The sequence below is a fragment of the Poecile atricapillus genome, chromosome 2 (assembly GCF_030490865.1).
Source record: "Poecile atricapillus isolate bPoeAtr1 chromosome 2, bPoeAtr1.hap1, whole genome shotgun sequence".
Classification (NCBI taxonomy): Eukaryota; Metazoa; Chordata; class Aves; order Passeriformes; family Paridae; genus Poecile; species Poecile atricapillus.
In genome coordinates, this window is record NC_081250.1 from 13971714 (window position 1) to 13994702 (window position 22989).

The following is a 22989-nucleotide window of genomic DNA, read 5'->3' on the forward strand; positions in this document are numbered from 1 at the left end:
GCCAGATTCAGGATGTCCTGGTGTATCTTCCACCACAAGCACTAAGAAACCACAAAGCAGGCTGATTCCATTCATCACTGTTTGCTTCTTGGAGCCCGGCTGAGTGGGTCTGACCTCAGAGCTTGTGGCAAAGCAGGAATTTGAGGGCGTGGTAGATTATTTGCTAGATAGGCTGATTTAGATAAGAGGCACCATTGAGTCTTTCTAGATGAAACTAGAATAATTGTGATGACATTTGCTTTACTGTGTAAAGTGGTCGGTCTGTCTTTCATGGAATATTAAAGGGAGAAGACAATGTCAATTTTCAAAGCAGGTCTATTTGGACAGCAGTCAGATCCAAACTACTAGGAGAACAAGAAAATTAAATTGCAGCTAACTGTAAGGGACCATTGTGTTAACATTGGAGAAAAAGCGGTGTCTGAAATGGAATGGTGAATAGAAAATTCTTGGATGACTGAATATCTGAACAGTTGAGCACAATATGAGCAAATAACTTTGTGTTCCACATGCCAAAGCCTGATTTTATTTTAAAACAGAGTGCAATGATTGTTCAAGACATTCAACTGTCTTCATGTGACAGACCAGGTGTATATGCTCGTTCATGTATGGCATTGTGTATTTCCTACATAATTGTTGAGATCATCCCATTTGTTGGATCTCTAACCCCATACTCCAACATAATAAAAGGAGAAATCTCTGGGGGGGTGGGGGAACTGAAAGAAATGTATTCCTCTCTTCATAAAAATAAAGCCACCTAAACTCAGTAGGATTTCCTTAACAAGCATTATTAGGAACTGACTAATCAGCAATACTACCTACTTACATCTGGCATTGAATTTCCCAAAGATATAGCTTTTTCATTATCTTAGGGGAAAAAAACGCAAAAACTCTGTATGCTTATAGGGCAAATCCTGTTCCTTTAGTGCACTGTTCAGTTGTTCAATATATAATATTTTCTGTCAGCTCTCTACACTGCAGCATCGAATGCTATGGCTCTAAATAGTAAGTGCCTGAACCAGAAAAACAGAGAAATATAACAGATATTTTCCAATGTAGCCAGTGCCTTACAGACTAATTCAGTTTTCAGTTAATACACAGCAGCAAAGTACATATGGACAAAAAATTACTGGAATTGCATGTACTCAATTACCATGAAATCCAGAAGAATTCTGTCTGACCGCAGATGGAATCTCTCAAGTCAGGTGTATTAAACAGTTGCTTTCACAAGCTGGGGGGACAATGACTACTGATTATAGAAAGAAGCAACAAAACGCCTGCTACTTTTCTCCCAGTTCCCTTATGGAACAGGGAAGAATCAGGCAGAACCCGTGAAAAGTGACAGCTCGTGTGAAGTCTAATCCTGCTGGTTTACCACTGAGGATAGTTTTAATTTCCAACTGCCAATGGCATTTACTGTTCTGTTTATAAAATTACCCTTAGCTGGTATTTTTGACTGCTGATGAGCTTTATTCAATTACTTTCTGGATATTCCCAGCTCCTGTTGGCTGCTGGGGGCACTAGGGACAGTGCAGCTGTTAAAAAGGGCTCCTCAAAACCTGTAAATGAAGGGATGTGAGTGCTGGTTCCCCTGCACTGCTTGAAGTCAACTTACAGCTAGGTTGGTTACCTGGGAAACAGCTGTCAGCACACTGGAAAGGAATCTATTTAGTGTGGTGGATAGGTGATGGTTTTCCAAAAGAAAGAGAAACAGCAAAAAACCCTACCACTGCTCCAGAATTTAGGTTTTTAAGTATAGTGTGAAAGAAATAAGAGATAGGGTGTAGTTTTAAAGTTTGTTAAGAATTAATTATTCACTGAGCTAAAGAGTCTGGAGCTGCAGAAATTTTTAGTTACTGGGAAGAGTCTTTTTATGAGCAATTTATATTTCAGTAGTAGCTTAAATTTTGTTTGTAACAGCAATACTAAAAATATTTTTTATTTGCCAGTTACCTTCAATGAGTATGCTGCAAAGACACCAAAATGGAGAATAGTTAGTTAAGTTGTTGACATTTTTATCTGCAGGTTTCTTCCAGAAGCACTAGTCTTTAGATCAGTCCTCCACTGAAGTTAAATATTGTTGAATTTTTTAGATAGTGTTTCCAGTACCTGCAGCAGAGAGAGGTTAAGAGCAGCTTCTCCAAAGTGGTGAGAGTGAAGAATTCCTGGTTTATGTGCTGTGATCAGATTCACTGACCCACGTCATATCTCAAAGACAAAAGCAGAAAAGGCAGTCAAATGAAAATGCTGGGTGTCTTGGTACCACTTACACATTTCTGATGGCCTAATGATAACAGCACCATCAAAGCTCAAGTTGTCACCTGTATTGTTGTGCAGTTTCCCTCTTTTTAGAGGGAATTTCCTGCTGCTGTTTCAGCAGAGGATAACCACATCCCTTTGAACTATAAAATGGCTATAACATACATGCCTGCCTATTTTCTTTGTTCATAAATTTTTACTTTACCTGTTAAGGTTTCAATTTGAGAAGGGCTCACCACTGATTTGTCTTCCTCATGTGGCCAAGTGGATTTCCAGACTCTCACTGCAGAGGTACTTTCTTAGGTTCCTCTTCTACCTTACCCTGTCTTCCTTAAGGCTGCCTGAGGATCTAAATACCTCCTGTGCTGATACACAGTGAGTGCAGGACACCCTAGGGACCAATTTCCATTGAAAAAGCCATACTCCTGACTTTTCCTCTGCTCTACATCGTGTGTCCCTGACTGTGGCAGAGCTCACAGAGGGACCAGGGCACTGATCTTCCTGAAAGCAAGTCAATTTGAAGAAAAAAAAAAAACAGAAAAGAGGAAATAACATGGTTTTTCATTCAGCTTTTTGATTTGGAAAACTGTAATTTCATGAGTGCTTTGTGGCTCAAAGGCTGGGACAGGAACATTCTGCTCAAAGAGCAGAACTTCAACACCAGTTCAGAGAAACAGTGAAACACACTGCAGTTGTCTTAAGACAGTTTTGAGAACCTTAGCCTAAAAAAATCAATGGTTATTTTATCGTAATAATCTCCCTGTCACATAATTTAATCCCATAGAAACCCACATGTCTGTACCCCTTTATATACATAGTGAAACTCTGATTTTTTTTTTTCAGGACTGTCTTTTGAAAAACTCCATTTAATCTAAGCACTTAGTCCATCAGCTGGAAGATTATGATCTCAGTTACCCATGTCCAAGATCAAATATTTCTCAGGCTTCCAATATGCTACAAAAATGTATCAAATTCCACTAGTTGGGAAGACCACTGCTCCATAATACTCAGTTTCCATTTTTAGTCTTGCTGATCAATATCCTTAAAACCACAATCCTTAGCTTAAGTTAAATATAATTGTTCTATAGGAAAGATAGAATGGAAGGAAAAATATCCTGGAAGATATTTGAAGGCAACTACAGCTAGCTGGGAGCAGATGATGAGAGGAAATGATGCTAGATGAACACAGCTTGTTCCATGAGTTCATACTTTATGATTCCAGAAATAAAAGTACTTATCCCAAACACCATCTATATGGTTTTACTTTTGGATTTTTTTAAGCAATCTCATGACAGCATTATTGCCTCAAAACAATTAAGCCCTCCTAAAGGAACCAGGCCTAGACTGTATCTGTTCCTGCTGAAGGAGAAGCCAAATTAAGCACAAGAGGTATCTATGAATAAAATGACATGGCATGAAAAGGTTCCTCTTCAGAAAAGGAAAATTTCACATGGTTGTAAGCATACGTTTATGTTAATTAAGGACACAGCTAGGGTTGGAAGGCTTGAGAAATTGATACTACTGTACAGAATACATATGATCACTCTTAAGTATGTTGTGCCTGTAACTGCATATTACTATATGCTCCACACTATACTTAGCAGGTCTGTCTGTCAGAAAGCTCTAATTGCTTTATGTGTGAGAACATTAAGCTGCAATAAATTTATATACACAGCTGTTCCATTACTGTGGAACAAGTTTTATCTTCTAATAAATTGATGTTTCTTTTTAGTGTCAACTCAAACCAAAATTTACACCCAAGAAGGTGAACCTTAACATCACGTAATTAGTTCAGTGACACCAGTGGTAATAGAGGGTATACACTGTACGTCTCTTAAACATATTGATGGAAAAAATTTTTGACTTCTGTTAATTGTTTCTTGAAGGCTTAATTGTGAGTAAGAGCAGCTTTAATTAGAGAAGGAAAAAAGAATCACGACCTTTAAACATACACTGCAAATAGCATGTCTGCATTTACAAGGAGTTGCACCATAACGGGAAAAAAAACTAAAAGCCTTCTTTAAAATAGAGCAGGGGGAAAAAAGGCATTGTGGTTCTGTGTGGAGTCACATTTAGGTTAATGGAACAGAAGCTTAGACTGCCCTGGACTTTTGATTAATATTTAATTAATCATCTGTGAAAGACTCTGATTTGAATTAAACTGGGTACTAATAAAGGAACCAATTCACCAAAGAGTTCACATAAATTTGACCTGCCATTATGAGAATTTAAATTAAAATGGCCAAAGTTTTGTTTTCTGCACATTTTATGCCTAGTCTACATCAAGTGCAAGTAATTTACTGGGAGTGGTGCAATTGGAAAAATGCAACCAGAATTGGTCACTAGTAATAGAGCCATAGCTAGAATATGACATGCCATGGTTTGTTTTAAGTACCATGAGCTAAAGAGTTGTATTGTTCTCTCAATACCAGCTTTTACAGCTGGAAAAGAAACATTTAGCTGTACACAACAAAGGGAGGTATCATTTGATTTTAAAAATGCCCGGAATGGTTTTTGGGAATTTCTTATACTTTTACATTGTCTCTTAATCAGAGTGGCAGTAAAAATGATACAAATGAAGTCAATTCCCCAGGTGCTGTGACTTTCTTGACCTCCCTTCCTGTGAGTGTAGGGGTGGCTGGGGTAAGTACTGCCTCGTGAAGACAGGGAGGGGTTGAACTGTCTCATGAAGGATTCTCCTTTCTAACAATCATGATTGTAAAAAGCATCTACTCAACCTCAACATAGGAAAAATGAGTTTGTAGTCACCTCACTCATAGTTTTTTCTGCCAGCTCTTTTCATAGTCAGGGTAGATACCATCACCCTTTTGTGTGCTAGTCAGCTTCTGACTTAGTGAGCAACTTTGACGTGACCCTCTCCAGTAGTTTGGATGACACCTAAATCCCACAGAATTCCTTCAAGTATCATTACTAGGTTGTCATTCAGGTACTCTGACTTTAGCAGCCTGCTCTAATATCTAATTCATCTGGTTTTAGGTGTCTCCAGGGTAGTCTCGTACAGCTTGGCTCCTTTTGCAGTCAGTCAGTCACTGAGCTGAGCCCTCACTGCATGCATTTGTTCTGGGGAAAAGGAACATTTCACAGATGTGTTTGTGCCTCCATTGTGCAAGAGGAAATCTGTCCTAAAACTGAAATCTTTGGCTAAGGACTGGTTGTAAGCAGTCTGTGCAGTGTCTGCTGCAGATAGAGTCCTGCTATTTGAGTAATGCTTAATGATGCAGAAATCCGGCAAAAATAATAAAAAACAAATAGCAAAAGTGCAACAAAATCAGATCTTTATGGGTCCTGCTTACTAAGGACATTTATCATTCTTTCCTTACATAGCCTCTAATTCCTGGTTTTGGTTTCCCTGGAAAGCAAATTACTGTATAGCTCAAATGGGAAATTTTGTGGGAACTGAACTTAATCTGAGCTAGCATCATAGCAACATGAACTGCTCTCTGGAAGTCATGTCTCGCCTTACTTCTTTTTGAAAATTCCAGTAGATACTCATGGAGTTTCTCTTACAATTTGTATGGGAGAAATAATTTGTAAAGAAGGTCGGTGCTTACACAAGTGATGTGCAATGTCTAGTACTGTATCTCTCTTTACAGGATCATGGCAGTCACGCATGACAAAAAAAAATAGTGTGACCTGTTACAATATAACCTGTGAATTATGAAGTCAGTACTACATTATGAGCTTATTTCAGAGATTAATCTTAAATACCAGTGCAGTTTCGTGCTGATGTTTCATTAGTCTGTCACTTAACAGCTCATTGGTTAATAAGCCTCATTGTATTGAAAAAGATTTTTAAGAAATTAATTGCAATTTTTATTTTTTCAGATAATTGAAGAAGCTGCACTCAGTTTTAAAATTGAGGCAGAAAAAATGTGGTAGAAAAAATAGTTTCAAAACCTTCTAAAAATAAATGTATTTGTTAAAATTGACATAGTTTTTTATATGTGCCTCTCAGACATTTCAGCCTACTAGTATCTTGCCTTGTGAAGAGTGGTCCATGCCAGTAGAAACAAGTCTATAATTGGCATTAAATGGAACTGGCTTTGCAGTAATGCTTATGGTAACAGCTGTAGTTACTTGCTTGTAGTATCTCATCGTGTCTTCTGAGAGCATGAAAGAGCATTTTTTAGGTATGTATCAAATTCTTCAGGTCAGTTGGGTTCATAGTTATGTAGGCTCACAGTTCTGTAGCTTAATTTTCTTTTGTTGGCAGAAGCTCTCCTTTGCTGGAGATACCCAAAGGAAACACTTTAAAAAGATGCGGAGAGCGTTGGAATGTCAGGGTACAACTTAGACTTTTGTCACCTCTTTAGTAATTATACATTTTCTGGTGTTGTAACAATTAATTCCTTCTGTTGGAGAGTCGTTGTATATGAACTATAGGTGGCCTGATTAGCTGTTTCCCTGGAATATAAATTGTTACCATCAGTTTGAAAAATTTTGTTTTTATCTCAATGTGAGTCTGTCATCCCATCAATGCCTTCAGAATCTTAACCCTGAAATAAGAGAGGAAGGAAGAAAAATATCTTAAATAATGAGTTGCAATGGCATTTTTTTTTGTGTTTTGGGGGCTTGCTTTTCATAGATATTTGTTTACTGTATAGATCAAATGCTTAGTGTGTCCTTTGACAAGTACAGTCCATTAAATGCTTTATTCATGAACTGGGATCAAGGGATTGTCTCAGTTCTAGCCTGCTCTCTGAAATAAGATAATACAAGCAATTTCTGTTAAGTATCATGGTTTAGGAGAGTGCAGGGAAAAGAAAAAGTTCTTTAATCTCTTTGATCAGATTTGAATGGCAGAAAAATCTTATGCATTAATGCTTAAAATTAGAGATTTTATCAGCAATCATTTTAGTAAGTTGAACTTGAGCTGCTGTGCTGAATAAATATGCTTCTCAGAACATGTAATGTGTTGATTTCCCTGGAGTTGCTCTGTAATTCATTGCAGAGAAAGAATGAAGAAATAGTAAATAACAAAAAGAAGAAACTGAGTGATATAGCTGTAAGTGGACATGTTCCAGTTGGTATGAGGTGCATCTTTCTGACAGCCAGGGATCGCTTACCAGATAATTTCTATAGCAAATTGTTTTAGAATTAAACCCTGAATTTCATATTGGTAACAAGAAGCTTGGATCTGAAAACTATTCATTATTTCTTTCCCCAAAACATTTGTCAGATCTTCACATGTCCATAAATTCTGAAAGCTCTCTTGGATTCAGTGGGTCTAGACAGGCTTGCACTAGTTAAAGCTCAAGCCCAGAGATGCATTTTACAGCTCTGTACAGGAACTGGCATTGCTGTTCTTTAGTTAGAATCGCATATGTAGCAATTTCCATTTCAGCAAGGCTTACGAATTAGAAATCTCACTTTTTTAATAGCGTTCAGGAAATATTTCTGGTTTCTATACAGGGACCCATGAAGCGAGTGCACGTCAGACACTCCAACGGCAGCAGAAGGTTCTGGTTTACAGCAGCGTTTTTGCTGCTGGGCCTCCTGCCTCAAGTGTCTGAAATAGAATTACAGTACAATTTATTATATTTATTATCATGCTGTAGAAGAAAAGGCATTTTCATGTTTTATGATCTGAGGCCCTGTACCATGAGACTAATCTCTTGTATTTTGGGATATCTGGCCAGTGCAAGTTTGAGCAGCAGTAATGTGTGCTACACAGTCATGTTTGATATCTGCAAAACTTTTTTATAGCACTTGCAACTTGGTCTGAAATCTTTCTGATTAAAGATGTCAGAAAAAAAGGAGTATCTTAGAAATCCAACTAGGTAATGATGACAAAATAAAGTGATATCAGTTTGGATATATTTTAACATGATGTCAAAACACATTGTCATCAAAATCCCCAGAGACACCATTATGGTGTCAAAATGAAACGTTATCAACCTAAGGCTGACTACAAGAATAACAACGAGAAATAATACTATTGTAACTTTGTAATGTACTGCCAATATCATGCAAAATAAATTTGATGCGCTAAGTGGAATTTCTTATTATGGATGTTTCATTTCTTCCTGTTTACTAAAAAGCATATGGCAATTATGTTACCCAAGAAAATCTTACAGCATTTGCATGGCATTTACTCAAGTAATGTAAAAGTTGAGATACAAATTAGTCATAGTGATAATACCTTGACCACAAAAAACGTTGTGTTGCAGCCCCTGGCTTATCTCAGGCATGCCTATACACTTCTATATGCTTCAGAAACTAAGAAATTTAGGGTCTTTTTAATTTTTTTTTTCATAAAAGAGAATTACAAACAGTAGCATAGTGTACTCTATAAATAATCCTTAAGATTATACTGAAGTAAATGAGATCTGTTTATAGTATAAACTTTATACAGGGCTTTAAAAAAGGTTTTTGCCTATTTGCCATTTTGTGAATGCCGACACAGAGATGCTGAGCGTCCTAGTTTTGTTCTAATGAGTTTTTCTGCCAAAAGATTAAAGTGTTGGGTTATACTGCTATGCCATTTGACCATCACCTCCTACCAGTCATTTCTAGTACCAGATTTCTTAGGATGATTCGTTTTCCACCTACCTTGAGCACAATTTAGCCATCTGGAGTGGATTCATCTGCCCTAATATAATTGTCAAAACTATCCTGAAGCTTCTACTCTTCTTTGTCAATGAAAAAGGTAATGACCTCCTGAGAGTAATAATTGCATCCAAAGACAAGTATGGCGATTGCCCTCTGGAATAACTTATTTCTCAGTATTTCCCATAGAAAGGGTCCAGATGAGTAATTGGAATTACATACTTGCCTTTTAAATTATTACACTTGGTTGCAAAAAATCACATCTTCTCCTGGTAAATAAATTAGCTTTCCTATAGCTTTTATCAGGCTAATGGTCGTGGCAAAATATTGGTGTTATAATTAAATGTTTTATTTTGTCTGCAGTAAGAGAGATACATGATTTTGGGTTGCTGAAATCTGCACTTGGGTTGAGACTAAACAGCCCAATGGCAGGAAATATTAGAATTCAGGATTTCTAATTCAGAGTTTCAAAGCATAGCAAGCAATTACTGTGCATCCTGCACAATACATCTGAAAAAGAGTTCCTGAGGAAAAGACATATTTAGCATTCCCAAGAGGAAAAATAAGTGAAATAACTTGAAAATATCTCAAGTAGTAAAAGTTAAGTTTCACGTAACTCACTAAATAACCATGTGAATTTTTGGATAAACAGTAATGCTGGTTTTTTTCTGTCCTTATCTGCAATTGACTTTTTTTTTAATACAATTGTAATTTCACAGCAATTTATAGTTTTCAAGTCAATCAAGACAGTGTGATGGTAAATCATGATTAAAATATCTATTTACTAAGATATTAATTTTTAAAGTAGAATGCTGAAAGGATTTATCCAGAAATCATTTGTTTTGCAAGGTATAATACTGAGATCTGTTTCTGCTCTCCATATGCATCTAATATTTAATTAAAAAAATCTTAATTAGTTTTTATGCTAATCAGCGTAAATCTTAGTGATAAACTTTATAAGAAGGCAACAGTCGGGTGAATTTAGGCATCAATTCAAGTAATCAATCTTAACTTTGATTTTATTTTTTTCTTGGTTGATTCATATTGTATGCACAGGCACTGAATGATGAAATGCTTAACAGTAAGTTCAGATTAAAAGTTTAATTTAGAGACTGCAAGTTATCTAGTTTGAAAAATAAAACAGTTATCCCACAATTTTCTGTGTTTTATATAGAATTTCTAATCTACTCCTATCAAAGAGAGTCTCCTCAAGTTTCACCTAGATTTGATATCCTTAGGCCAAGTCATTTTTGTTTGTTTGTTTCTAATGGAAATTTTCTCAGTCTCCAGTTTGAAATTACCCTATAGTTAAAGTAAGATATAATGTAAAATCAATCAAAATATTATTTGAATATTTATAATGCAATAGCCCCTCTGTCAAAGTACAGAAATACTTATACTGTAATTATGTTAGAGGCTGGTAAGGACACATTAACTTGGTGTAATGTATTATCTTTTTTAATGTACAGGCATTTTAAAGAGGTGTCTTAGTCCACAGATCAGTGTTTGTCTAGCAGTGTATTGCTTAGTACTATAGTTTAATGAATACTTAAAAACAGGATGTCATTTTTATTAAGGGCAAGTGTTCACAAGAGGCAAAAACATTCTGTTTTGTCAGTTGCAACACCCTGGTACGTATTCACTAAGTGTTTTCTGTAATTAAAGAGAAATAAACAAGATAAAATATTGTTCAGGTTTCTAGTATAACTTATGTCAGTGCATTAAGCAAGATCTAAATACTTTTAAAGTGAGGTTTTGCATTGAAACAGAGCTGAATTTCATCATTCGCACTACATTTTTAATGGTGCATTATTTAAATAAACTTTTTTTCCAAATGTGTTTCAGATTTGGAAATTTGAATAATTTGAATAATTTGAATATCCCTCTTGGTTTGTCCTTCAAATGGTGCAATCAGGATTTTTTTTTTCTATTTTTTAATGTTGCTAGACGCCCCCCATGAAAAGACACATGCTTTTTCTGCACTCCAGTGTCGGCTGGAGTTGGGCTCTGAAGCAGATTTTATAGCGTAAAGCACAGTGTCAGCACAGAGCAGAAGCTGAGGCGTGTAAGATGTGCTGGAGGGAGCTGGGCTGTACCTACATCACGACATTCACACCTCACAGGTGGTGCTGGCCACGGACAGATGTTCCTTTTTGCAAATCCTGCTGTGCTTTAAGAAGTGGCTGCTCCCTAGCTGCTTCTGCTGCCCCTCTGCTGAAGGTTTCTGTCCCCACGTCTCATCCTGAGAGATCAGAGGGAGCTCTCCCTAAAGAGCTTCTAGCAAAGCAGCTGGATTAGCTTAAATGGAAACAAAGGCTGACATGGCCTGAAGCCTACTAGGGATCTTCTAGATGATCCCTTCTGCTGGCACAGGAATGGCCAGATGGGTCCAGGAGGGGATTTCTTCTCTGTGGTCTTTGTTAAATGTCTTCGTATTGCTGTGCCAGGCAGCTCTCACATTGACACAGAATAGCCTGTGATGCTTAATTGTGGATGTTCATCAGACCTAACAGCTCTGGAGCCATCACTGGCTGTTCCAGTTAGAACAGGAAGATTCTTAGGTCACAGCCCATTTCTCCCCTCCTGACTTTGAAGTAGTTTTGCGTTTAATTTAGGATCAAAACTGCAAATTTCTGTCTTGCTTGATCACTAGGATTTTTTAAATTTTCTTCTTTTCATGATTTATTAAACCTTTCCCTGTGTATTTCTGCTATTTCTTTAACATTCTCATAAGAAATTCACAGTGAGATGTCTGTCTTGTATTTTCTTTTAGGTTTTGTGGCATTCTCTTTTTTAACTTTTTTTTTTTCTAACTTGGAAAATGCAATAGCCTATGACAACAGCTCTAACAAGTTGTGTGTGGCTGAAAATTGGCTTGGCTTATATCTGCAAAATCTAACAGCTCTAAAGTAAGGCTTAGACTGTGTGATAACCCAGTAGCTGAGTATCTGTTTTCAGATGTTTATAGCAAGGTCCTAAAATCTCTGCTTTTCCTTTTAGTAGAAGAATTCCACTGAAAAGTAAGACTGGGTTTCAGTCTCCGGTGTGCAGGCTCTGACAGGCTAATAAGGAAGAGTGATGGTGGCAATAAAAAGGGTCTTGGGTGCATTCTTCGTATTTCACTGGTTGTAAAATGATGGCCCTGCTACAGAAGGGCCACAGAGGGACTCAAAGTGAAATCTAGTCTGGAAAGTTTGAAGAGACTGTTGTGGAGAAGTGACCCCCCCATCAGCCCCACCTCTCCACTTTGTTTATGGCCATTACATCAGAAGTGAGTGCCAAATTTAGAGCATTTGAGGTTACCTTTTTAATCTGGAGAAGAGAGGTGTATCTTTTTAATTATTTCCTCTGTTGAAATTGTGTAAAATTGTCATCTAAACATAATGCCAAAATCTGGAAATTAATTCTACTTGCTAAAGAAGAAAGTGAGTGTGTTTGGAGACTTACATACTTCATGATATTGCAGTTGATGAACTTCCACTGTGAAGGTAAACTGGAATGACACTGAAATTCCCAATGAGCTGATTTCACATGCATACATATTGACATAAATCCTAATGGTTAAATCCTGTTTTGATGGAATTAGTATGCTGAAGTGTGTAGGTATGTGTACAGGTGATATGCTATATCTTGCCTGTCACATTAAGCCAATCCCTGAATTTAACTGCCTTTAAAATCTGCAGACTTTAAAGGATATATAATGCTCTCTGTTCATTTAGCAAATATGAAATGGCAAGAGAGGATGAGCTTTATAACCATGTGAACAGTAGAAATTAGCCAAAATTGAAAGAGATCTGGGGGAAAAAAAAAAATTCTGGTAGAATGTATACCCTTCAGCATGCAGGAAGCTGCCCTTGTTAGAAACTAACTTTGCATGCATAATTAATTTGAGCTGCACATTTTGTTTCTTACAACTAGAAGAGAAATTGAATTCAGGTGTTTGGTGAACATATGGGGGATTTACTGTGAATTTATGACCTGTGGTTTGAGTGTAAAAACCCAAGATACTAGCTGATAAAACTTAATGAAGCTTGTGCAGAGAAACTATTTTTATTTGCAGTTTTGTAATTCATACATTTTTTGGTTTTTAACACCTCTCCCCTACCTTTTTATGCCTTATTCCCAATAAATTTTTGACACTTAGGAAAAACAAAAGTAGTGTGGGATAAGGTTTTTTATGCCTCCTTCAAGGTTACAACCACGGTACAAGTACATTTGTAGTCTAACAAATTTGATCCCTTGCTCAGCTAATTTTTTTTCTCAGATAACTGTAATAATTCTGTAATCATGCAACAGCTCTTTTATACAGCACCATCCATGGTAGTTCCTGTTTGTGTACCATGTCTGTATGTGTTAATATCCATGTGTTCATGAAAAAGCTATTCCCTGATGTCTCAGAAAAGGACCATATGTAGGGCACAGTGGAAGGAGAGGACCAGCCAAATCAGTTACACTAACTTAAGCCTGAGGAGTGGCATTTAGATGTCAAAAAATAAACCACAGAACAAAATACTAGGAAAAGACCAACCTGCTCTGGCAAGCTGGTGGCAGGAAGGAGACGGTACAAACTGTGCTGCTGCTCAGCCCTCATCACCCTGCACTGTGTGGGCACAGTCATCTGTGTCACTGATGATTAACAAATCTGCTTAAAGTGAACAAACTAGCAGACTGTGCATTGGGACGTGGTGGTAACTTCAAGGCTGGTAAAGGGCACACTTTCATTTTATTTTATGTCCATGACTTTTTGAAATAACTTGACAGTTTCTGCTTATTCACCCTCAAGGGCCATCCGAAACAGACAAATCCATCTGCTTGGGGTTAAGCACTGCAGCGAGAGGGTGCTTGAGTTCCAGTAAATGTAGCAGGAGTTTCTATATTAGATTATCACCACTCTGCTTTCTGTTGGGCTGTTTCATCGTGCTAAAATGATGAAGAAAGGGGCCAATTTTGGAGACATTCAGTTAGTCCTGTACTTTGGTAAGGATGTGTGCCACCAACCATGGCATAGCCACATTGACAGTCCGCAGTGTGATGGAAATAAATTTGTTTCCTGCTCCACTCTGTGTGTAAACAGAGGTAGATACAAATTCAGACCTTAATTTTTAATATGACACAAGTAATTTGTTCAGAGGAAAAGGAATTTATATCATACAAATGGGTGATAGTTATTTGCCAGCTTGAAGCAAATAAGAACCCATCTGTGTTTTATTACTGCTATCCAGAGATCTAAGCAGCTGGTCAGCCCAGCGAGGCCCCAGCAGCTCAAATGTGTGATAGAAGATTTCAAGGTGTAAAGAACACTGTTTACTAACCTTTTGGTTATTCTAGTCAAGTTGCAACTGCCTGGTGGTATTGTTAAGACCCTTTTCCATGCTTTTTTGCGCCAATAAATTTTTTTCCCAGATCTTCGGTCATCCCTGTTCAGTGGCATGTTTGTATCTACTTTAACTCACTGAAAATCTGATTGTTTTGAAAGGAATACAGCTTTGCACATCAGTGCATGACATCACACTGAGACATTCCTTAATGATCTGAGACCCTGATGGCCATTGCTGCAACTGCTTGTTTCTGGAAATATGTGACAGCCCTGGCCTATTTAAGCCTTGCTTACCATTGCATTTTTAGTCTGTGCTGGTGGTGGTGTGTTTTGAAGCAGCACTCACAAAACAACTGATTGTGAAATGTGCCATCTGCAGATGGAAGGCAATGGGGTGCCAAGTAGAGCTGTGATACAAGAAAGCACAGATGCTTTGCAACCCAAGTAAACTTTGGCCCTAAAAGCCTTTCCTTGAATTTTATTTATTTTAAGAACATTTAATATTGAGAGCACTTTGTTAGAAGAACATCACTGGTATCTGATGCTAGGAGGTGCTAATTACACCTCCTGTTATTAGCTGTTATTGCTAACAACAGCCATCCTGTTTTTAAGTAGGCATAAGGGAAGGCTATTTGGGCAAGCTGTGGTTACTGTAGAGAGCTGTAATTCCAGTTTTGCTAAAAATTTTAAAGCCAGCATAGGTCTAATCTTCAGTAGTCTTTGGATGGATTTCAAGGTAAACTCCCTCCTTCCTGCTAATAGTCCTGAATTCTTTGAGGTGGATCTGCCTTCAGATTTTCCTTTTGAATGAAGGATTTAAACAAAACATGGCACATTTAATTGAACGTTTGAGGACTTGCCCCATACTCCCACAATGGGGAATTCAAGCAGCAAGAACACCTGCAGCCTGCATCCTAGTAGTCTGTTGATATGACCCTATCTCTCTTGGGTCAATTAATCCAATAAGTCAAAATTCATTTTGCTTTAGACTGGCTAAGGACACTTCACACGGGGTATGATTTGTTTAGCTCTGCCCCAAGGGATAATAATGTGACTTCCATAAAGATTTGTAAATAAAGCAGAACATCTTGGGACCTGAAAAGGAATCAAGTTAGGTTTGCGCTGTTGACTCCAAAATTTTATTGGTGACAGTTTTCCCTTGTGATTATGATTTTTACATTTCCCTCCTTCTAGAAGTACTAACTGGGAGTTGAATGAGATACCAAGTGGGTGTACCTAGTGTTCCCTGAGTGCAGAGGGAGTGCAGTGGGAGACATAAAAAACAGCAAAGAAAGCACTGATGATAAGAGCAACTGCATGAAGAAAGGTGCAAAAAGAGACGACAGCATGGCAGGCCAGGACAGAGATGTGCAAGCCCTTAGTGGTGAGAAGATTAAGGCAGCTATAATTTAACCCAGAGAATCAGAACAAGGTTGAAATGAAAATGGAAACCAAAGGAGGTGAATCTAAGATATAGTCTAAGCCCTCAAATAATATTTTAAGAATTGTATCTTAGTGCCTCCTTAGCTGTCTGCCTTTTCCTTTTCTAAATAAAAATATTTAATTTTTTAGCTATTATAAACCCACTGACTTGATCTCACTTTCTATTTCTTAGAGACTTGGACCTCAAAGAAATTTAAGTAGATACAGAAATGCCTTTTTCTAATTTTGCTCTTTCCTTTCTGTGAAATAGTCCTTTTTATAATTCACTTCTTTTGCAGTTTTTCTAAATCTGAGTCATGTCCCTTGCTTTTCAGATAAAATAGAAATATTGTTAAAAGATTTATCTTCTCTGTCATTATCAAACCTTTAATAAGTTTGAATAACTTTTCTTAAATCAGCTTGACTTCTTTTTTCTTTTCATGTTTTTGTAAGGGTTTTTTTGGCATTAAAATAAGTTCTTAGGTTTGGAGACAAGTTGATCATAAATCCCAGGATTCTCCTTGTCCTTTGTTATTCCTCTCTGCAGTGTAGAGAGTGTCAAATTCGTACATTTGCTGTTTGGGAAAAGACACTATTTGGCTTCATGGCATGGACACTATTCATTTTCTTGCTATTCCTCTGATAATATAATTGTTTTAATGAATAACTATCACAAAATGTGTAAAAGGCCTGGGATCTGTAATAACCCTTCCAGTAACCCATTCTGGGGCTGGTGCAGGGTATCCTGTATGATGCACAGGGTTTAGTGCAGTGCTTTTGGGGTTTACCTTCAGTTTGCCATTGGATGAACTGCTTCAGTGTCACTTTTGCACTATGATCCTAAAATCTGGAACAACCTTGATTATGGAACACATTGTTGACCCATCATATTGAATACCACAAGGTGTCTATGGATGGCACTTCTTTAGTAATTTTTGTGCAGAAGTTCAATGACTTTCAATGATATTTTTCTCTTTCAAACATACATTCTTATGCCTGAAATATTAATAAACTATATTTTTTCTTTTTTAAGTGCAATTTATCATGCAGAAAAAAACACTTGCCTGTGTAGAAAGCAGTGGACTACTTGTCTGTTGGATTAACAATACCAGTTAATCAACGGACCATTAAAAACTGTTTTGTATGTCTTGTATTGGATTGTGATGAATCCCTTTAAATTGTGAAGTGTATAGCAATGCATGGAGAAAAAAACAAGCTGTTGTATAGTAAAGCTGGGCAGAACTTGACAATGAGGAATAAATTTACATAAAATAGAACTGTAAATGGAGATAAGCTGTTTCACAAAATGAAGTCGAAGTAAGGAAATAAAATTAGCAACACACCTACAATGAAGTGGAAATTTTGAAAATACCAGTGTTTCGTTTCCACCTGTTCTAAATTAAGCTTTCTTTTAATTGTACTTTTCAAAAGGGTAATTTTCACATAGAAATTGACTTACCCTGCAAGTAAAGCATTTCCTAAAGCTCCAATTTGGGTTTAAAAAAAAGCATTAAAGAAAACATTTTTCTAAATTCCTTCCTTTTTCTTTTTCCTTTTTTTCAAAGGCAAAGGCCTTTGGTTTCAAATAAATTAAAAAAAAAAAATAATCAGCCCAAACCACTTCAAAAATTAGCCTTTGCCAGAACCCTACTAATTTTGCTGTCTGGCCAACCAAGCACTGATAAACTCTATTTATTGGCACTGAAAAGAGTGGGAGGTAATGTCTCAAACATCTACAACCTCCAATCCCCTGTACTTACCAGTCCTGAAATACATGGGAAACAGTCACAAATGGACTATAGAATTGTTTCTTTTCACATGAAAGAAGACACAGGATATAAATTCACTGTTTTATTGTACCCTGTGTCCAAGAAAATAAATCTATGGAATTGCTTTCCATTGTCTCTCTGCAGATTTCTCTTTGGAAATAAAGTAATAGCTGTCCATTCCTCATCAGCTCATTTGAAATAAACAATGAAATGCAGGGCACAAGAAGCCCACAAGAATAGATTAAAATGCTTCTGGTTAGTCTTGATATAACATATTTGTTTGTCAGGCTTTCTGTGATTCTCACATTAACATGTTTGAAAGAGTGGAGTTGTAGGGTCAGGTAGGAGCTGCACAGCTGGAAAAATGTCACCAGGATTAATAAATACCCACTTTCCCCTTCTCCATGAAATAAGCCTTTCCTGTGCACATTTCATTATGGTCTCACACACTCCTGCACCATGGAGCATGGATTACTGGGCAAAAATTGATGGTTTTGAAGGACTGGAGGTTCTGGGTGTGCTGGTTTGTACCTCTGGGACTGAGCCCTCCCCAGCCCACAGTGTCTGTGGGGCCGAGTGAAGCCAGCTCTCACCTGCTGCCCAGATCCATTCCTGCCTATGGCCCTGTCAAATGGATGGCTTTTTACTGGCCCCCAAGCCTTTTAATGCTCTCAGACTGATCAATTAAAAAGACTTGTTAAAAACAGAACTAAGGGATGACAGGCTCTTATTGACTGGGGAAAATAACCAAATTTTATATAGGTAGAGCCTCCAGACGTAATTAATTTGATGTGAATAAAGATCGGACAGTACTACAGTTTATTGATTGGGGGAAAGTATCTCTCTTGTTTATTCAGTAGCAGAGATCATTAGACTTTTAATTTCCCTTTATGTTAAGTCTGACACTACTATATCTATTCCTCTTCATTCTCTAGGATTGACATAGACTGAAAAGGTGCCAACAACTTGTGATAACTTTTAGAAATATTCTTATTTGTCTTGTCCTTGCAACATCTGAAATTTGTTTATAAGACAAAAAACATTAATAATCTTTAAAACAATGAAAGATCTTTGTACTCAATGCTTGTAAATTATTTTTAGGTCTGTAGTCCTGCACTGCAGTAGGAGTTCCAGTCACAGGTGGCAGTTTCCAAGTATATTGATCATTTCCATCCTTCCTCTTTTAGCAACAGATCGACCCCCAACAATCACGACCGGATACAGCGCCTGAGACAAGAGTTCCAGCAGGCAAAGCAAGACGAGGACGTGGAAGACAGGAGACGCACTTACAGCTTTGAGCAGCCGTGGGTGAGTGTGCAGGGCCTGTCAAATCTGGGAAGCTTGGCTGACTCCTGCTGTTCCTTGGAGCGGACTAAAAGGGTGCTCTGCCTCCACACTTCTACCCTTGCTATGATCCCCATTTTTGGTTCATTGATATTTAGTTCATTTCTAAACTTCTTTAGCCATCTGTCATGTGTACAGATAGCATTACTTGCTCCATGGTTAGACTCTTGGACTCTGTGAGATACTGCTTGGATTAGTATCAAATGCATTGATCTGAAATTTTCAGGGAAAACCAGAATAAAATACATACTAACAGTAAATAATAAAAGATTGTAACCTTTTAAATGGTATTTTCTCTGAATCAATATCACAGTGTTTAGTTATTTTCATAAAGGCAGAGCTATGTCTTTTCACAGTAAAAAAGAGATGTGACTGCTTTACAATAGTGCCACTCTGACACTTACATTAGCTAAGACAGTTCTGTATTGAGATATATGTCCTAATTGATCTTTTAAATCCTGTTCAAACTGATCTAGTAATGTGATACAATTATTTAAATACATGTGATTATCTTGATTAACATAATTGAATGAATTAGTGCTGCTTTTTAATCAATTACGTATCCTAAATTAGGATCCTTTAAATATGGGGCAAAAACTAATTTTGTTGAAAATTCCGTAATAAAGATTTGTGTTCTCAAAAAGGTGGGAATGGTGTGATGACAACAGTTGAGTCTCTCACAGCTCCCTCTGAATCAGGTGAAGGTGTTGAGTTATTGCTGCTCAGCATTGCTATGCACACCGAGGCTGAGGTGAGAACAGCTGAAGAGCCACATGTCTGTGTATGAACTCACTGAGAACAGTATCAGGGTGTAGGCTTCTCTTTTCCTGTACTAGAAAACATCTAACTTCCTCTGAAATTGAATAAATACAAACTTTTTTATGCTTTCAGATGCTTTCAGTTTGAGGTAGAGAAGATAATGTGATAGCCCATCACAGGGATAGCTTAGCAGTTTGGGGTAGGTTGGGGCTGGGTGTAGCTGATACCTTCTGTTACCCATATCAGCTACTGTTTGGTTTCCAAATGAGAGATTTGAGCAACATTCTTGGGAAAAATGTGTATGAGAAAAGCTTGCACTCTTGAAGACTTGGGAACTTAGCTACTGAAGGTCATGGGCCAAATTGTTGTATATCTATGCCATAGCAACTTTAGACAGTCAACTTGGCTTTTATTATAGTTTCTTGTAATGAGTGAGAAGGGAATTATTTGGATGACAGACTGATTACCTTAGGAATGGAATAATTTCCTAAATTCTGGGTCAGAACATTGACCTTTCTATTTTCTCTCATGCAAACAAATGGTATCTCTCTGTTTACTCTTCTTCTACAGATCATGCAAATGAGTTCAAAGTGACTAATTCAGCTTAATGTATTAATATTAATTAGGAAGCTTATTGTTGTTTTTGTAGGAGCTGTTCTGTTGTTAAATACATAGGTGACCAAATGTTTTATTTTAGATAAGTACTTTAAAAAAAAAAATTCCCAGAGTCTATTTGAACTTACAATTTTATTTTTCCATCATGTACTCCAGCCTTTCATGATCACAATGCTTGGAAAGGATAGAGCAATGATCTCATCCATTTCATCAGTTCACAGTCATTTCAGTTTTAAAGAACCATAACCCTCTTTTTCTTAGGAGTGTGTTTTACTACTTTAACATGTTAGTCTAAATGTGATGGAATTTCTTAAGACAGCCTCTCAAAACAAATCCAGATGTATTATTAAATACCAATGACACATAAAAAATGCAGAATTGGTTTATAATACATGTGTAGGAAAATACTTAGATACATTCATCAGTGTCTTTTCAGTCTTCTCCAACTGTGAGCTGTTGGTTCCAAACCACAGCAGTGCAAAGTGCAGCTGTACGTGGGCCATTGTTGAAAAGAGTGTTTTCACCTGAGGGAGATGGGTTGTGCAGCCTACATAAACAAAAACCTTTGCATACAGAGAAGCCTCTGAGCCACAAGACAACAGCCAACTCTGACCTGGTTTGGATGGAAAGAGGAAAAACCCATCCTTGGAGAAGTGTGTGCTACGAGGTGATAAGCAATTTGCCTTTCTTATTACCAAGCTGATGGGATGGTTGAGGATAGGGAATGAAGTGCTGATGTGATGTGGGACTGTTGGTTACTTTAAGGAAGTATAAATGAACATGGAGTTTGCAGTGGAAGTAATGGGTGCTGATGGAAGTCTGGCAGCTCTGACAGAGGAGCTCAGTGCCTCAGAAACACACTAATATATTATTAAAATAGTCCTGTAAACCTCACAAAATTAAAACCCAGATTATTAATGGCCTGTGACACAGAGGTCCAGTTACCTGTGAAGGATACCTTCAGGCTCCTCCCTGTGTGCGAGGCAGATCTCATTCCACGAAGTACAACATCACACTGTCTCTGTGTGGTACCTGTGTGTGCCTGGCCCATCCCTTTCTGCTGGGGCCCTTCAGGTGAAGGTCCTTTCTCTGTACTTGAGCAATGCAACTGCGCTGGACTTTTTGCCCCACTGTGTTTGTCCTGCCTGTAAACAAAGTACTTGACTGCCTGTGAGTGTTGAGCAGCATCAGGCAGCTTAACAGGCACAAAAAGTGATAGTGCTGGAATGAGATGACACCGTCTATTAAGCAGCATAACATTTCTGCTCAAGGCCATTTGAATGACACACTGTTAGGGTTTAAATAACTGCCTAAATGTTGCAACATCAAGCCATCTCTAAAATTCACTCGACCTGCAAGCTGAGTCAAAGCTTTATAGAAGAGAATTTTGCATTTGTTTATTTTAGATGGCTTTCTCAGGCTTCATAGCTGTTCTTTCTTTTTTCTTTTCTGTGGCACTTTTTATGTGTGTCTATTTCAAAAAGCGAGGTACAAGAAGATTTCAAGGGCAATACTATAGGCCTGATGTTGCATGAAAAAAAAGATAAAAATAACATAAAATTTGATTAATCCATTTTAATCCTGCTGGTGTTAATTCAGTCAAAGTTTGCAGAAATATGTATCTGGGCATGCAGAATTGTATGGAATTACAGTGTGTCTGCTAATATTTAATGCCCTTGATGTTGCTATGACACTTTTATACCAATGAGGATTGTTTTGGGGATGATTTTTCTGTTTGGTACCAAAGTTGAGCTTCTGTTTTCTGTGCATTTCTGCATTGTGTTAGGTCTGCTGAGGCTTACCTTTTGCAGACTTTGGGGGGACTTCATTGTGATTTGTTCCACCTCTCATATTTTTGCCTAGTCACATCTTGGTTAACAGACACACCTGCCCCTTCAATAATAAAATTACAATTCTGTAGCCCTAAATGCCACAGGAGTGAGCAATCCAGTTTTAAAACAGAGCATTTTAAAACCATGGAAAATACTACAGCTGCTTGCCAGTCCTGCTTGTGGAAGCACACCAGTGATCCAAAAATGCCCACAAAGATGCTTGAGGAACAAAAGTTGGTGCTTTATTTCATCATATTCAATACAATAATTGGTACTGAAAATGGGAAGTAACAAATTCTATTCACAAATACATTCATTTCCAGTTATTCTGGATCTATTTGAATGATGGGAAAAAAACTGGCATTAAGAGAGCTGCTGAGGAAAATGTACTTTAAATATTTAGGAGTCAAATAAAATTATAGTTTATTTTCTAAAGATAACAGCTAAGCAGGTCATAATATATACACTACCTGACTTGTTTGAGTATAGCTTTAATTCCATGCAAAAATTTGTGAAATGTAAATAATTACATTAATTTCATAGAGGAAAGGCTCCAGGAGTCCTAGTAATATATTTATATATGGCCTGATAAATAAAGGCTTAGAAGGTCTGGGGACTATGTGTGGGTTTTTTCTGCTGTTTGTTGGTTTGTAGTGCTTGTCTCTACAGAAAAAAAAAATATCTTTTTTTCCTGTTTAAGATACCTATTTCTTATCCCTGTATTCAAGTCCTTGACCTTCTCAAAGCCAAACTAAACTTTAAATAGTCTAAAATTCTTTAGGAGAAAAAAAAAAGCCCCATTTTTTTTGCTATAACTTTGACCACAGTATATTAATATTACTTGAAAAAAATAAATAACAGACTTTATTCAATACAAACATTGTGAAGTTTATATCAGGCTGTAAATTATGTAGGATTACTCAACACATTAATGAGAAAGGCAAGTATTGTAATAATTCATTCTATTATTAATCCATTTCAAGCATGTATTTTAGGATAGTTTACGCAAGATATTAGGCAATATCTAAAGGAGTATTGCAGTAGACAAAGACCTTAAGCTGAATTAAAGTTTAGCTAAAAAAAGCTAAATTACAGTTTCTCCTAT

General features: G+C 37.2%; 1 protein-coding gene and 1 long non-coding RNA gene across 13 annotated transcripts in view; one reads left to right on the forward strand and one right to left on the reverse strand.

Annotated features, from left to right (window-relative positions):
- PARD3 (par-3 family cell polarity regulator) overlaps positions 1 to 22989 on the forward strand; it is a 446575-nt gene that overhangs the window by 412682 nt on the left and 10904 nt on the right. For all 12 annotated transcript variants that reach the window (XM_058830950.1, XM_058830956.1, XM_058830954.1 and 9 more), the window contains one exon: positions 18522 to 18642. In XM_058830950.1, the coding sequence (XP_058686933.1) occupies positions 18522 to 18642 (121 nt within the window). The remainder of the gene's footprint in view (positions 1 to 18521; positions 18643 to 22989) is intronic.
- The window catches only part of LOC131575445 (uncharacterized), a 62657-nt gene that overhangs the window by 4506 nt on the left and 35162 nt on the right, over positions 1 to 22989 (reverse strand). Inside the window, exon 2 of the long non-coding RNA XR_009276803.1 lies at positions 1951 to 2106. This is a non-coding gene — a long non-coding RNA (uncharacterized LOC131575445). The remainder of the gene's footprint in view (positions 1 to 1950; positions 2107 to 22989) is intronic.